Genomic DNA, 17,408 nt, shown 5'->3' on the forward strand with positions numbered 1-17,408 from the left:
CCATTATAATTGTAATGTATTATGTTTCGTTGCATTGATGAAATTAAAGAAATACAATAAAGAAATCAGATTTTTGATGTCATTTTTACTTTAGGATTCGAAAAAACAACAAAATGTGCAAATGCAGTCCTCTTCAATCCTCAATAATACAATACAATTCAATACAACAGATAGAGTGCAATAAAACAGCAGCCTTTTGAAATGAACTGGAAAAGTCTTTAAACCATGCATAAAACATTAAAACAGTATAAAACACACTAAAAACATAAAAGCAGCCCAATCATGCCCGTGACAAAAATAATAGTTTAAGTTCGATTTCTGTGCATTAGTTTTCTGCAAATTTCTGCCAAGTAAGTCAGTGCAAGGGTAAAATGCAGCATCATCCTCTTCTCTTTTGACACGCACAATAATGCAGCCATCCTCGGACCTGAGCAACAAAACACAATAATATGTGTCATTCCAAATATATGCTGACAAAAATCAGAAATCACTTAATGAAAAAGCCACTTTGTTACTAAATATGTGCCTGTGTGATTGTGTTCTTACCCGTTTAATGTGACTTCTGTTTTCGGACATCACTGGACAGCTTCTCAACATCGGCATGTAAGATGTAACTTTAATCTTCATGCAGGACTGCAGGCTCTCTTCTGTGAGGCGGGTGCTTGGATTTGATGTAGTTCATGTTTGAGAATATCTGCTCGCACAGGTATGTTGATCCAAAGATGGATAATACTCCAAATGCATATTTCTTCATGTTCCTATAACTGTCAGGGAGAGCATTCCATGAGTCAAACACAAGTTTCTCGATAGTTGGGAGGCTTTAAATTTCGCTCCATTTGTGGCTTTGGGCAAGCTGGGCTTTCTGGCGAGTGACGTCTTCAAGTTCGGCTGTCAGACTTTTGAACTTGGACACCCACAAATCTTTGTCAGCTAAATCGGCCATTTCCATTTCAAGGTCAGCTTGAATTACTCCTGGGAATGTGTTCAACAAGGACGGGTCAATCTCCAGGGGAGTGACAGGGAAAGATAGTGTCATTTTTTCCTTTCGGAAGTCGCTGAATCTGCTCCCAAATGCAGTTTGCATATCCACGATCGCACCTTGTAAATAATCACCGTTGAGTGTGTGATCGTGATATGCTTCTTTGAACTCTCTCAGGGAGGGGAAGTGAGAGAGCGTGCCTCGCTCTACATCTCTGGCGAATACAGTCAGCTTGCGCTCGAATGACAAAACAGCTTCCAGCATTTGCAGTGCAGTGTTTCCCCGCCCCTGGAGACTTTTATTCAGCATGTTTAGGTGAATTGTCATATCCACCATAAAGTGCAGTTTTTCCAGCCACTCGGTATCTTCCAGTTGCGGGTAGTTCAGGTTTTTGCTTTTCAGGAATGTTTTCACATGTTCTAAACAAGCAACAAAGCGACGCAAAACCTCACCTCTGGACAGCCATCGGACTTTGTTGTGTAGCAGGAGATCGGAATATTCGCTGTCAACTTCATCAAGCAATGCACGGAACTGACGGTGGTTTAATGCTTTTGCAATTATCTTGTTCACCATCTCGATGACAAGGTTCATCACCTCCATACACTCCGGTGGGAATGTTTGTGCACACAGTGCTTCTTGGTGCAAGATGCAGTGAAATGCAAGCAGATCTCGATCCAACGCTTTCTGTAATAAAGTCACAAACCCCTTTTGTGATCCCCTCATACTGGGTGCCCCATCTGTAGCCACTGAAATCAGGTGGTTGGTGTTTATTCCATTGTCATTTAAACACTTCAGCACAGCCTCACATATGTCCTCCCCGCGTGTTTGGCCTTTCAGTGGTATTAATTCGATCATTTCTTCTTGCGGCCCATCAGAGTTAACATACCTGCATAACAGCGCTGCCTGCTCAATATCGATAACATCACACGACTCATCACAGGCAATTGAGTATGCTGGAGCTGAATTAATGTCCTTGATTTGCTGATTGGTGATGTTGCCTGCTATTTTTATGGCCCTTTCCTTCACTGTCTTTGCGGAGAGAGGCATGTCTTTAATTTTCTGTATTATCTCGGTTTTGTTTTTGAAGTCTGAAAATAGGTGCTCTGATATTTTAATGAATGAATCCTTCATGTAGTCACCATCTGTGAACGGTTTCCCACGCTTTATTATCTCCCGGGTTGCAACAAAACTAGCAGCAGTAGTGGAGTTTGGAGATGCAATCCACTTCTTAAATTTATCTTTGCGCTCCTCTAATTTCTCCAGAAGTAATGCAATCGCACTTTTTCTCTCACTCCCAACTGGGTACTTGGCTGCAAATGTAGCATGCCTTCCCTGGAAATGTCTTTCCACATTACTCTTTTTGTTATTTGACAACTTCTCATTACAAAGCAAACATGCAGGCAATCCCTCCGCATTGGCAATGAAAGCAAATGATTCGTTCCAAGAACTGTTGAATCCTCTGTTCTCCTCAACTATCTTTCTCTTTTTCCCCTTGGGATCCATGGCCCATGACACACCCGCCGGTTTGTTTGTTTGTTTGTCAACCCCCAACGTGAGTTTTTTCCATAGAGTTTTTCAAGGCGACCGTTATTTAGAATGTGTCACTTTATGGTTTCCATGGTGACGCGTCATTGCTTGTCACGTGACACACCGCAGCAACAACAGAGCTGAATGAATGATGATCTGCTTTTATGTCATTTTTCCTTTTTCATTCAAAATATTCACAAATTTGTTAGATATGGCATGAACTATCTGATATTCCGATTGTCAAATATATGCAAGTGGAAGTGTTTTGTTGTTTAAACACCTTTATAACGATCGCGTTAGTTGAGCTGTATGCGCGATGGGCGCCGCCATCTTAGTTTGTGCCGCAGACGCAGTTCAGAGAATCGGATCTGTTGGATTTACAACACGTGAATTCATCCACTTCTCCCGAAATACATAAAAGTTTGTGGCTGGTGAACTGGGAGATGAATAGAGTAAACTTTAAAGTTACTTACACAATGTGTATCTGATATGAATAAAACGTGTCGAATTATAATGGAAAGGATTATTATTGCCTAATTCCTTTGACATCAGTGTGTATTTTACAAACTCTAAATATATTGTTTTTTTAGTACTTAACCCTCTGGGGTCTGAGGTGTTTTTGGGGTCCTTGAGATGTTCTGACATGCCCTGACATTTGTGCTTTTTTCAGTTGCTTATAAACATAGTAATGGCAAAAAAAAATTACACACTATTTAGCACAAACAGGGCTACCATAATATGTGAGCAACAAGAATGTACATGTCTGCATTTTTGAGAGAATAATGTTTATGCGTGGTTATTGAAAAAACTAAAAACTAAAGTTTCTGAAATAAGACCACAAAACACACACTAAATATGTGCCAATAAGACTTTTGTCTAATGGATGTCATCGCCTAGTGTTTTTTCTTCAAAATTATGTGAAAATCACCCTGCCTAATCCTTCACATAACACAATACATTGATTTGAATTTTGCAAAGCACTTTCTGTTTGGAAAGGCCATATGCGGAGTGGGCGTCACAGATCATGCATATGTAGTGGTTCACACCTGAGGACCGCATACTTAATGAGCCATTCATTCAGGTGAGTCACTGAGCCACAAGAATGCAAGAGCAACAGTTGGAAGCATCTCAATTCTTTTTTATTTTTCCACATATTGTGCTTGCAATTTGGCCTATAATAGCCAAGGAAAACATGTAATTGTGCCGTTAATTCTCATACTGTATTTTCAGTTTTGGAATATTTATCCTCTCCCCAAATTTGTCACTAATAAAACACAATAAAAATTATTTAAAGAAAAGGCTTATATTTACCTTTTAATAGTTTGTTTACATCTACCTTGTAAATATTTAAATAAACAACAATTCAAGTGTAATCTTTCTTTGTACAAACTAAAGTATACATTTTATCATACATATTTCAAAGTTAAGGATTTGATTGATTATTTGATTATTTTTGACAAAAAAATTGGCAAATAAAAGCTTATTTGAGGTGGCAGATATTTTACAGTAAAAATGTATAATCTATCCAAAACTAATCAACGAAATGTTGTCTTTCATATGTCTGTAACATAGGTCTTTCATTTTTATTATAAGGAATATAAATGCTAATTTGCAGTTTAATACGTTGCTTATACAAATATATATATGTGCATACACACACACACATATACATGTGTATATATTTATACACAAAAATAAATTTTATTTATATTTTTTATATACATTTTTTTTTCCACAAATTGTGCTTGTAAATTGTATAATATCCAAGGTAAACATGTCTAGTAATTGTGCAGTAAATTCTCATACTGTATTTTCAGTTTTGGAATATTTATCCTCTCCCCAAATTTGTTACTAATAAAACACAATAAAAATTATTTAAAGAAAAAAAAATTATATTTACCTTTTAATAGTTTGTTTACATCTACCTTTTGAGGGACATTTTCCCTTATTATTATTATTCCTCACAGCGCTGCGAGACGGTGTAAACAAGTAATGATCTGAATAAACTTGTTTTCTTGAGCTGATATGGGGCTCGAGAAAACACAGCCCCTCACAGGTTTGCGCCGTGGATTCCCGCGAGTCAGACGCGGATACTGTGTTTGTTTTAGGCTCGCGCAGTCTTCACTCGGACGCGCGCTTCAATCCGTTGTGGAGACTCTCTTTTCGTTCCAGTGAAATTACAAAACAAAATACACACACACACATGTCTCTGCCTGATATACAACCACTGATAAACATAATCTGATTTGACAAAAAAAAAAAAAAAACTATGAGTGCAGATTCGAACTCAGAACCTCTGACACGCTAGGCAAATGTTCTACCACTAGACCACTTGAGTTCACGTATTTACTCACGTGAAAACTCGGTGTTTACTCGGCGTGATCAATTCACTCTTGAACATGCTGCCGTTCGTCTGAGTTACAATCTTCCTCATCATTCATGATGATCTCCAGTTCAAGCACCTTATGTTGTGATTGCTAGCCTATTTACTTTTTATGTATTAAATCCAGGAAATTTGTTAATGAAAATAATATTAAAATTAAGATACAATTAAAACAAAACGAAATTCGTTTTAAAGAATGGATTTGTGCTTTCTGTTTTGAAGTCTCTGTGAAAGTTTGAAAGTCTTTTAGTGCTGCTTCAGAGCGCTCGCGTCCATAATGGAGAACTGTCACGTAATATTGTTTTTTCCTCATAAATGCGAACATGTGTCAACTAATGCAAGTAAATTTAAAAAGACTTACCCGAAATATTATCCACGGCTGGATCAAGTCGCTCAACGTTCGTCGCTCAAAATACAAACGTTCGTCGTCAGAGTCCTGCTCTTCTTCTGAGCAAAATTTGAACTCGTGTCATCTTCCAACAGCACAGGAAAGTGAATAAATGAAACTTGCTGGTTTTAAGGCATTTCAGGGGGCGTTTACCTTATTTTGCATAGATCACCTCAGCTCATTATCTTATGAATAGCGCGCTCTGCGAGTGGGTGTGAACTCATTACCGATAATTAGGTGAGACGGGAGAAACTGTACTTCTCTTTAGTTTCTTACAGATTACATTGCAGGAGAATATTTGTTTTGAATGTGAATTGTTTTATTTAAAAGTAGAAATTTAAAGCTTTCTTTAGACGCATGTTTCATGGTTGTGTGATAAGTATTAGCTGAGTTTCAGTTCATTTTCCAGACTTGTTTCAAAAAGATTTTTGCGGAGACAGAGTGAGCTGAAAGCGCACCCTGTTTATTTTATTTATTTAAAAATAAAAACAAGGTTTTGATGTTAATGTGAGTGTACACAAAAAAAGAAGACCCTCTATAGTTTATAATCATGTATTTATTTTATTAATATGACCGTAAATGACGGACTTTTTTAAGTTTATGTTGCTTCTATGTGAAAAAAATCCAGCAAAACGCGGGGGCGCGTTTGCCGACCTCAGAGGGTTAAATGTCTGAAACCTAAAACGTTATGTGGTTGAAAACACTGAAAAGTTGTGATATATCATATGACAGCTCTGAGCGCGCCTGTCTCTGGCTCATTGAATTTAGCAGTTGATCACGTCATGCACTGCCCGTTCTAATCACACCCTTGTGATCGTACGCTCCAGGGACCAGCCTAGACTGATCACACCGGTGTGATCGTACGTGCGAAAGTACGTGCAAAATTTTTGCGCGCTTTAGAGCCGCGGGTTGCCGACCCCCGGGCTAGGTGTTACAGGTCCGAGGCTATTAGCCCGGCACGGCACGTTTAAAGCCCTGACTCGCACTGGCCCGACAGTGGAAACGCGGCTAGGGTGTCATCTATGTGGCTGCATTTAGCTGTGTGTGTGTAAATTTAATCATGCCCCAAACAAAGGTGAGGAGGTTTTACAATTGTGATGCACATTTGGTCTTGTTGTTGTAACAGGGAGTCAGCATGAGAATGTGAGTATGAGGTGTGATCTGGCTCTAGCTTCCCACACCAATGTTTCAGTTAAGGAGCATGTTAAAGTGCAAAGTTCAGAGTTACTGAATCCTGTTGTGAGGAAGGCATTTTCATGGTTAATGCAATTGTGAGTCACATTGTAGCCACATGGCAATTCTATGCTCCTGTACGTGCTTTTACTGCAGCTATATGGAAAATAGCAGAGTTGTCCACTAAGGAGACAAATTCAATATAGTCACACATGTAACTTGAAGTTGTTATGCAATTAATCCAGTTTACACAAGATACATGGCCTAGTATGCATAGCATCTACAAACTTTAACCTAAGTGTTTCATACAACACTTACAGTAAAGCAATCATAGGTTTTAAAGAATAAACTTAAATAGCCTATGTGCACAAGTAGAAGCACAAACAACTATAAAGTATATTCTATGAGCACAATGTGTTACGGACAATTACAAACTTGAAAATACAAACCGGATCATTGCAATTTGGATTAGGGATGGCTCGATACTACAATTTTGGCTTCGGTACGATACCAGAATCTAATACCTCGGTATCGATACTAAATCGATACCACAGGTGACCAATAACCAGCCTCAAAAGTTAAATGAATTGAAACAATTTTATTAAAAAAACACTGCTTGAAACTCTGCTGCACCAAATGTACAAACCAAAAGTATCAAAAAAACCTACAGCCAGGGAACATACAGTAGGTTAAATTTTGAAAAGATACTACTAAAATAGTTTAATATCTTCATATCTTGTCAGTCTTTACTCCTTATCACATGGTGCAAAAAAACAAAAACGTATCAATGTAACAAACCAAAAAAAAAACCTAGAGGGAACATAGGTTCAATTTTGATTTTGCAGAAAGAAAAAAAAACGTGTTCATATCGTCACATCTTTATTTTTTTGACAGCTCCTTTGACAGCTGCAGATTTTTGGACAGGAAAACTAATGTGTCAATATTGTCACTTGATAGTCTGGATCTTAGTGGGCTACAGATGAGGCCAGAGGTACTGAAAACTCTCTCAGAGGCTGAGCTTGATGCTGGAATGCAAAGGTAGTATTTGGCATACATTGAAAGGATGGGGACCAAGAAAAGTGGGTTTTCTGTGGCATTGGTCTCTTCCATGCACTTGTACATTTGGAGTTCTTTGTTCAGTCTGTCAACTGGGTTCTCTAGAGATTCTCTCCTGGCTTGACATTCATCTTCATTTCCCACCTGTTTTCTTTTTTTCTCTGATACAATAGAAGACAGGAGGCTACCCAAGTCTTGTTTTTGTTTTTTGGCAGCAGTTTGTTCTTCCTGCTCTGCCTGAGTTGACTCCATCACTGATTGTATATTAGAGAGATCAGCTGTGGCAGCTTTTTGCAGTAGTACTTCTGTCACTTCCTTCTCCTTAGTTACAAATGTGTTCTTAAATCTAGGATCAAAGAAGGTGGCTGAATTAAGAAGTATTTGTAAATTCTCATTGCTGTATCTCATTTCCAGATCTTTCCTGATCTCTGTTTTCATGTTGCAGGTTAGCACCGAGTCTGTATTACTGTCCTGTACATGTGAAAGTATCTTCCACATCACAGGGATGACAGAAGAAAGTGTTGTCTCTTTTTCTCCACACAGGGCATCAGTAAAGGCACTTAGTGGGCCCAGGACCTCTCGCACTGTCTCCACAGTGGTGATGTCTGTGTCAGAAGGCATTAGGCACCACTTATTTCTGTTTTCTGCTAAAGCAGCACAGATGGCTTGTTGCTGTTCACAGAAACGGTCCACCATATCAAATGTAGAACCCCAACGGGTAGGTTCATCGTGAACCAGCTTGTGGTCTGGGAGGTGAAGGAGCTGTTGCTTTTCTTTTAAAAGCCTTGTCATTTTGTTCGATCTAGAAAATGCACATATAGTCTTTCTGAGCCTGGACAGACACGATGCCACACGGTCCAGACTTGTAGCCTTGTTCACTGCCAGATGTAGGTTGTGGCCAAAGCAAGGAACCCAGTGGTAAGAATTCCCCTTAAATGCTTTGATGTTTGAGGATGCATTATCTGTTGTGATTCCACTCAGGCGTGTCATATCCAGTTTCCATGTTTGAGTTATTGTTTCTTCAAGGACCTCCCTGATGTTCTCTCCTGTGTGATCTGAAAGCATTGCAGCACATCCCAGACACCAGGACTGCATTTCCCAAGAGTCACTAATGAACTGAATTGTAACAGCCATATATGCGTCTACTGTTCGACTCGTCCAAAGGTCTGTAGTACAAGCAAAGTAAGGCTGGTTGGACAGTTGTGATTCAAGCACAGACCTTGTTTCGTTGTACAAAGCAGGAATCTCTTTCTCAGAAAAGTATTTTCTCCTTGGCATCTCATATCTTCTGTCAAGCTGTTCCACAAGGTTTCTGAACCCGGTTTTATCAACAATAGAAATGGGAATTTGGTCCATGCAAATAAACTCTGCAACAGCTCTGTTAAGTCGTTTTGCTTCTTTGGAGTGGCTTTCATATTTCCTTGTTGTTGCTAGCACTTCTGAAATAGTAGGCTGGCTACCTGAAGCTGAAGTAGCTTTTTTTGTTCCTTTCTGTGGGTGTCAAAACAAGGAAATTTTAAATTACATGTACACCATTAGCTGTCATGCATCAACAGAGAATTATCAACATTTATAGCATTTATTCATCTTGGTTTGCTTACTGTTTGGTTTGTGTTTGGGTTCAAATTAGTTTAATGCATTCCATAAAGTAATGTTAACATGCTAAACTAGTATTAGTATATTTAAATAATAATTACTGATTCATCTAGATTAATAAATGTTATAATACTGTTAGGTCAGGTTACCTAATGAATGTTTACAAATGTAGCTTAATTGTAAAGTGTTATTCTAACATTAATATTAGTAATATTCATATTACTACTATTACTCTCTCTCTCTCTTGTGGCTGATTCCTCTAGGGGTCGCCACAGCGGCAGTAATAGTAATATGCCATTTATTTTACTATCACTAATACTAAAATTGATATTACTAATCTCTTTATTCATTCAAATTCAATAAATATATTATTGTTTGAAAGTGCAAAAATTATGAGACCTAAACTTCATTCATTGGTTCTAGCGTGTCATGCAAGCACATTCGAGCTTTCGTGTTTACTGTATCTTATTTCATTGATAAGCAGTTATGTAGGCTAGTGCGCTGATCAGTGTTGTGAATAAGTCTAAATTAAATCAGTTAAATGATGGACTCACCTGTCGATCTCTGAACTCCTTGAATAAATCAGGATGAGCAAGAGACAAATGCTTTGCCAGATTTGAAGTGTTGCCTCCCGTTGCGACACATGATTTCAAACAGCGTTTGCATAGTGGTGCATTCACGTCTGTAGCTTCACCTTTTTCATTACCTCTGTAGGCAAAGTAATGCCATATTTCACTCCTACTACCTTCTTTATTGATTAATTGCGGGCGTGTAGAATTAGCTTTATCAGTTCGATCCATCTTGTTTCTCCGTTGTCACTTTTTGCCGGTTTCAAGTGACCCGCGTCTGTTTGGGTAGCGCACTGCCGCCTAGCGGTGAACTTCGAAACTGCAGCGCATCAAATACCGAATTGAGCAAAATTATGATATTGTACCGTTTGAAATATAATATATACCGGTATTTTTGCAGTACCGGTATACCGCGCATCCCTAATTTGGATGTTTAACTATTAAACTTGTTGCTATTGGGCTGCTGAACAAAGCAGTTAACTCACTAAGAGTTTTACCGGTACGTGCAGATTGCTGATTTTTGCCCTTAAAAAGTGGTTTTGTATATTTCTGAATCTAAGGTGGAATTATTGCTGCCGTGTGGTTTGCGTCTGCAGGCTCCATATAGCTTTCCGTTTTGAATCTCTGTTTATTATCACTCCTTGTTGTTTATATCACTAAATCGTACTCATCAACCAGATATCTGATATTATCTAATTTTTTCTGTCACATTGATCTGACTTCGCTAGCTTTAATCTAAATCACAATCGCTAGCCTTCCGCTAGCCTGTTAATCTGCCATCATTGTTTGCCGTCTTTTTTTTTTTTTTTTTGCCTTTTTCAAGTCCTGTGGTTAGCAGAATCAGAAAAACAAACACAGTGAGTTAAACACTAGCTTAGTGAACTCTTTACATTGTTCGGTTCCAGCTGAAGTAGAGCCCATGCAGCAGGGCAACTGAGTGACGGTGAGACGCTGTAGTCGCGGGACAAAACACTGCTCTTCCGTTCCGATTACAACATTAAACAGGTTCTCCCCTCTCAGTGAAACACCCACTGTGAATTCTGTTGAATGTGCCCTAGTTATTGGCGATTCTATTACACGGAACGTGAAAATAGAGACACCAGCGAACATAGTCACATGTTTGCCGGGAGCCAGAGCGCCTGACATCAAAGCAAATTTAAAAGTGCTGGCTAATGCTAATCGTAAATTCTCTAAGATTATTATTCACGTCGGCACTAATGATGTTCGACTCCGCCAGTCGGAGATCACCAAAATTAATATTAAAGAGGTGTGTGAACTTGCAAGTACGATGTCAGGCACTGTAATTTGCTCTTGCCCCCTTCCTGTTCGCAGGAGTGATGAGATAGTTAGTAGATTGTGTTCACTCAACGGTTGGCTGTCTAAGTGGTGTCCGCAAAATAATATAGGCTTCATGTTTTTGGGGCAAACCTGACCTGTTGAAAAGAGATGGTATTCATCCCTCCTGGGATGGTGCTGCTCTTCTATCTAGTAATATGGCACATAGTCTTAGAGCTCAAACATGACAATCTGGAGCTCAGGTCAGGAAGCAGACAGACTGGCTAAACCGACCGTCTGCTAGCGGCCTCGACCAAGGTCAGATAAATCCCATCACATAGAGCCTCTTTTACCTAGCTATCATCATATAGAGACTGTGTCTGTTCCCTGACCTGGGAAATACAATAAACTCCCAAACCCATTTAAGGGTAAAAATTTGATTGATGTTCAACAAATAAAAAACAAATATAATGCAGATGAACAAATGATAAAGCTTTGGTTGCTGAATATTAGATCCCTTTCTTCAAAAGCACTTTTTGTTAATGATATGATTACAGACTATAATCTAGATGTGCTGTGTTTGACAGAAACCTGGCTAAAACCAGACAATTACATTACTTTAAATGAGTCCACCCCGCAAGATTACTACTATAAACACGAGACTCGTTTGAAGTTATGGTGCTATCTGTAACGTTATGTAGCGTTAGAGATAAATCCAGTTTGAGATTTGTGCTGGCTACTGTATACAGGCCACCAGGGCACCATACAGACTTTATCAAAGAATTTGCTGACTTTCTATCAGAGTTAGTACTGGCTGCAGATAAAGTACTAATTGTTGGTGATTTTGATTTGACCCACTCATGTCAGGACCTACTCATTGTCGTAATCATACTCTAGATCTAATATTGTCACATGGAATAGATGTTGATGCCATTGAAATTCTGAAGCAGAGTTAAAACATCTCAGATCATTATTTAATCTCATGTATACTTAATTAAGCCAAGGTTGCAAAGCCGACTCCGTGTTATAAATATGTTAGTTTTGATTGATTCGCTTCCGTCACAACGATCATTTGTTATTAAATTAGGGGCCGCTAAGACGACACCATTCTCTCTACACACACTTTAAACGCGAACCTGTGAGAAACGCTGATGGCGTTCAGATGCGCATTAAGAACTGGTTCCGTTATGTGCGTTTGAATATATGTGTGCAGGTTTGGAATTCCCTACAAACCAAGCCTAAACAAATTACTGGTGTTTCCTTATAAATTTTGATACAGAATTTTATTTTGTTACTTCGGGGTAGGTACGTGAAACGAATTTCCCGACAACGCTTTATCTGTAGAGCGGTAAAGGGATCCTCCATAGGGAGAGACTTCAACACAAAATATAGATTATTTCAACCTTTGGTTACCTAGGAAATGGATGGCAGTGAACCCCTGGCTGTGATTCTAATATTAATACGGTGCACTTTTTGTATTTTTGATCTCAAAGGGTGGAGCGCTTATGGCGTGATGTGTGGATGGCAGTAACAAGGGTATATTATGAGCTACTTCATGGTCTTGAAGATGAGTGCCTGCTTGATCCCTCCAACAGCCTTCAGTTATTCTGTGCCCAGTACATATTTGTACCACGCCTCCAAATAGACTTCGACACTTTTACAGCCGGGTGGGATAACCATCCTCTGCGAACGGAACAAAACCTGACTCCCAATCAACTTTGTACCATTGGATTGCTCCAGTATCCTGTGGCTGCTCCAGAGAATCTAGAGGTAGACCTCAAAAATCTTGAATCCAAGCTATGTTTAATCAGGTTTACCCATTGTCTCATATTTTGAGATCTGAAACAATTGTGACAAATAATGCAAAAATAGATCAAATCAGAAGTCTAAATACATTTTAACGGCAATGTATATTCAATATTTTCGTACTCTCAACAAATTATAATGAATTCTTTGAAGATCAAATGTGTGAAGTACACAAGGGCAATTGCAAAGTGTTATAATAAAATTACTTGCCATTTATAGGATTTGCAAGATCACTTCTTGGATTTCAACCCTGACAGAGAAGATGCTGCTGCCGCTGGTGGAGTAGTTCTACCTCTGGGGCCACAGGCTATGGCTGGACTGAGGGCAGCCATCAATCCTATCACTCCCACCCAGGACAATGGAAAAGACATTTACAAGGCTGCGCTTGAGTCAAGTCAAGTCATTTTCATTTATATAGCGCTTTTAATAATGTAGATTGTTTCAAAGCAGCTTTACAGAGATAAATGTATAATTTAACGTAAGATTGTTTTGGCTTTATAGCGGTTCTTTAATAAAGTTATTTTCCAGCTAAAGTTAGTTTTGATTGATTCGCTTCCGTCGCAACGATCATTTGTTTTTAAATTAGGGCCGCCAAGACGACACCATTCTCTCTACACAGACTTTAAACGCGAACCTGTGAGAAACGCTGATGGCGTTCAGATGCGCATTAAGAACGGGTTCTATAGTTATGTGCGTTTGAATATATGTGTGCAGGTTTGGAATTCCCTACAAGCCAAGCCTAAACAAATTACTGGTGTTTCCTTATAGTTTTGATTCAGAATTTTATTTTATTTTATCAATTCGGGGTAGATACGCAAATTGAGTTTTCCCGACGACGCGTTATCTGTAGAGTGGGAAAGGGATCCTCCATAGGGAGAGACTAGTTGGCATTTCAGCACTGCGTTGACACCGGGTCCAGGTGAAGGTCCTTCATCAGATCTGGAAACGGCCTGGATCCGGCAGGCTGCGGGAAAACCTTGGGATAAACAAAGACACTAAAATTAGCGTAGATGCCATTCTTCTCATGATGTAACGAGTACATCAGGATTTATGGGAAGTGTTCCCGGTTCCAGCTGACCTAATCTATGCAGCCTAATATTGAATTATAGAAGTCTATAATGTATTATGTGAACGCTATGTCAAAGAGATGTGTCTTTAATCTAGATTTGAACTGATAGAGTGTGTCTGCTTCCCGGACAATGGTAGGAAGGCTGTTCCAAAGTTTTGCTGCTAAATAGGAAAAGGATCTACCGCCAGCAGTCGATTTAGATATTCTAGGTATTATCAACTGGCCGGAATTTTGAGATCGCAATAGACGTGACGGACTATAATGCGTTAAGAGCTCGCTCAAGTACTGCGGAGCTAAACCATTTAGGACCACAGAGCTTGACTATGTAACACTTCACTCAAACTTGGCAGGATAACATGCAGTCTGCAATATAGATGTTCAATGTTTTTTGTGATTTGAAAAATGTTTTATCTGATTCTTACAAATGAAATTGGAATTGCTTGAATGAATAGGTATTTGTGCAGAACTATTGTGGGGATGGTTTAGGATATATGTTTTACTATGCAGTATATAAACAACTCAGTCTGCCATGGTAAAGATATCCACTGTTTTATTCTGCTGTTACTTGTTTTAAACAACCAAATGAACCTCCCACAACTTTCAACAGTTTTTATTGGCTAAACTTTTAAATCTAGTGTGTGCAGATATGTTAAACTGGCGTCTTGCTAATGATATCTTGGTAATGAAGAATTTAAAATAAAGCTGTGGATTTGTACACTTTGATCTTCAGTGAAATGCTTTTTTTTTTCCCAGTGGAAAACACATCAGTTCCCCTTTACAGTATAATGCTGTAGACACTCAGGTAAAACACTTCAGTTAATATTCACAATGAAAAAGAAAAATGATAAAGGCCATAGGCATTATGTCCATTTATTGTTTTGACATCAACCAAGTTTCTTTTTTGCTGACGATTCAGTAAACGTAAACCCCTACAAAGCTGATTCCACTTGAATGACATGAATTTGCCATACACGTGTTGAAACTAATGTGTATGTGGAAGACTGAACAATTTCAACTTTTCAATAGTACAGGTAACGCTGAATTGAGGAACAGCATCACATTTCAAGGTTCATATTACATGTACATTTGTCAGAGCTCTGTAAACAAAATGCAAATACAGAGTTCTTAAATGACCTTTTTCAAATAAATGGTTAGCAGTGGTCCCAACTTAAAAAACCAATGCAATGGGAGAACCAAACACTAATGTTGAGCTATTTTTATGGTTTGACTTGTGCTAGCTGTCTTTTTTTGTTAAGATTCTCACAGAATAATAAATAGCTCACTGAACAGATCTCGACTAGTCGAGTCACGAACGCCACGCTAAGTGAGTTGGTCGATAGGAATTAAGTTTTTTAAATTATTTTTTATAATTATTTTTATTTATTTATTTATTTATTTTCTCTGTGCTTTCTTCCAGAAACAACGTACTATATGAGATTCCAAGTCACAGTTCATCTCACTTAGCACGGTGTTCGTGGCTCGACTAGTCGAGACTGTTTTCCAAGATGGCTCCTGCCTGTATACGCGTAATGTACTGTCTTTATAAAGTATCTTCTTATTAAACTGTCTGTACACTTACAAAGTTCGCAATGCTTCGGTTTGCATGTAGGGACCCTCATTATGCTACCGTTTTAGTGTGAGGCTATTTTGAGCCTTGTTAGTGGTATTAACTAGCGATTTACTTTTACTTATTCTATGCCCCATATACTAGTGTTATAAGCTAATCTGTTTTTAGAGATAAAACTCTTTACATTCGATTATCATGAAAACACATCCCAGAGAACGATCGACTCGGTAAACATTAATTACCCCTAGGTTAATTTTTCACCGGAATTGTCCTTTAACAAAAATGCCATTAGAAATGCCAAAAATATTCACAATACTGCCTGATTTGGGGAAGTAAACATCAGTGGTCAAAAAACATGACCTCTACACTCGCCCGAAGTCTCTACCCATTCTGATGTCTACTGTCATTATATCTCTGAACTCCTTGTATGTTTTAATATGTTCAACAGGAATAGTTATTGTATTTGTGCAGGCACTTACAAGTGGGAAACAAATATGGTGACCCGGCATTTTTTCATTACAGTGGTGTTCAAATCTTAGATTTATTTTAAAATCTGCCTTCTCTGATGGAAGAAGGGGCTTGTGCCATTTGCTGGTCTTCATTCTGACCTGCATGATAAAACAAATCAGAGTAGTTGAGTAAAATGGTGTAAAAATCCAACACTGCAGGAAGCCAACCCTATTTACCAATCTACACGATTTATCCCAAAGGCCTATTTCAACTAACCTTGCTGCATTAATTTCTATTTAAAATTCACTGAAATAACTGAAAGATAAAAAAAAAAACAATGATAGGAATAGTCCTAGAATAATGTTATCCAAAAGAACACCAGATATACCAGGGGTGGGCAAACTTTTTGGCTCAAGGGCCACACTGGGTTTTAAAATTTGACAGAGGGCCGGCCCAGTAGCAGATTATGAAACACGATCTCATGAAAGTGCGTATATATACCACGAATTAAATTTCTCGTACCATTTATACGCCAAAAATATATATTTTTTGCGTGCATATGCTGCGCACTGTAAACCCATTAGTTAGGATTAGGGGTGCGGAGTGCAATTTTTAAAAAATATTTGAAATAATTTGAAAGATATTTTGAAAAATGTCAGTAACCAAACAGTTGATGGACCCCATTTACTTCCATTGTAGGAAAAAAAAAAAATACTATGGAAGTCAATGGGGTCCATCAACTGTTTGGTTACCGACATTTTTCAAAATATATTCTTTTGTGTTCAGCAGAAAAAAGAAATTCATACAGGTTTGAAACAACTTGAGGGTGAGTAAATGATGACCGTATTTTAATTTTTGGGCGAACTATCCCTTTAAGTGCGTATCATATGCACGCGAAAACTGCGTTTCATAAGAACTACAAATACAATTCGTGGTATTCGAACTTTCATAAGATCGGGCTGAGCAAACACATGGGTTGTGGCAACGTCTGCGCGAAATTCAACAACTGAGAGACGACATTCTGACAATACATTTTTTTTATGCTAGATATCCCCCATTTAGCATATGTTATGTTTTGAGGTTAATTTTTAATTAGTCAGATGTTTGATAATTATAGCCTATACTTTTTAAATATGTTTTATCCTTATTATTATTATTTAATGGGCCTAACCGTAAATTAGAAACAAAACACCTAAGTGTACACTTAGAAGAGTAAAAATGACAGAAGGTTACGTTAATTCAACTTTATTAAAACTGCAATCAATTTGCACTTCCAAAAGTCATACATTTGTGAAAAAAAAAAAAACGAAATAAACGATTATACAAATTTATTTTAAGTATAATAAAATAAAACATAAAAAGCAAAGGCAGATCAGAACATTTAATGAACAAAACCGGGTTGTACATGGCAGACAGGGGAGCGTAACGTTAGTCGAAAGCCGGGCGATAAAGGAGGATACATCCACAAATCCAGAGTAGCAAAACTAAATAGCAGACAAATCAAAGGAAAAACTAAACATGTGTGCAAGCGGTTACCAAACATTTTTTTCTCTGTGAGTTTAAAAAAAAA

General features: G+C 38.2%; 1 protein-coding gene across 1 annotated transcript; it reads right to left on the reverse strand.

Moving 5' to 3' along the window:
• Nucleotides 1-820: 820 nt before the first annotated feature.
• On the reverse strand, nucleotides 821-2,482 carry LOC311295674 (general transcription factor II-I repeat domain-containing protein 2; the record flags this gene model as incomplete). Its single annotated transcript, XM_084417138.1, has 1 exon — nucleotides 821-2,482. The coding sequence occupies one exon, from the start codon at nucleotides 2,480-2,482 to the stop codon at nucleotides 821-823; it is 1,662 nt and encodes a 553-aa protein (XP_084273264.1).
• Nucleotides 2,483-17,408: the final 14,926 nt, after the last annotated feature.

Source organism: Rutilus rutilus, assembly GCF_951802725.1.
Source record: "Rutilus rutilus genome assembly, chromosome: 8".
Taxonomy (NCBI): Eukaryota; Metazoa; Chordata; class Actinopteri; order Cypriniformes; family Leuciscidae; genus Rutilus; species Rutilus rutilus.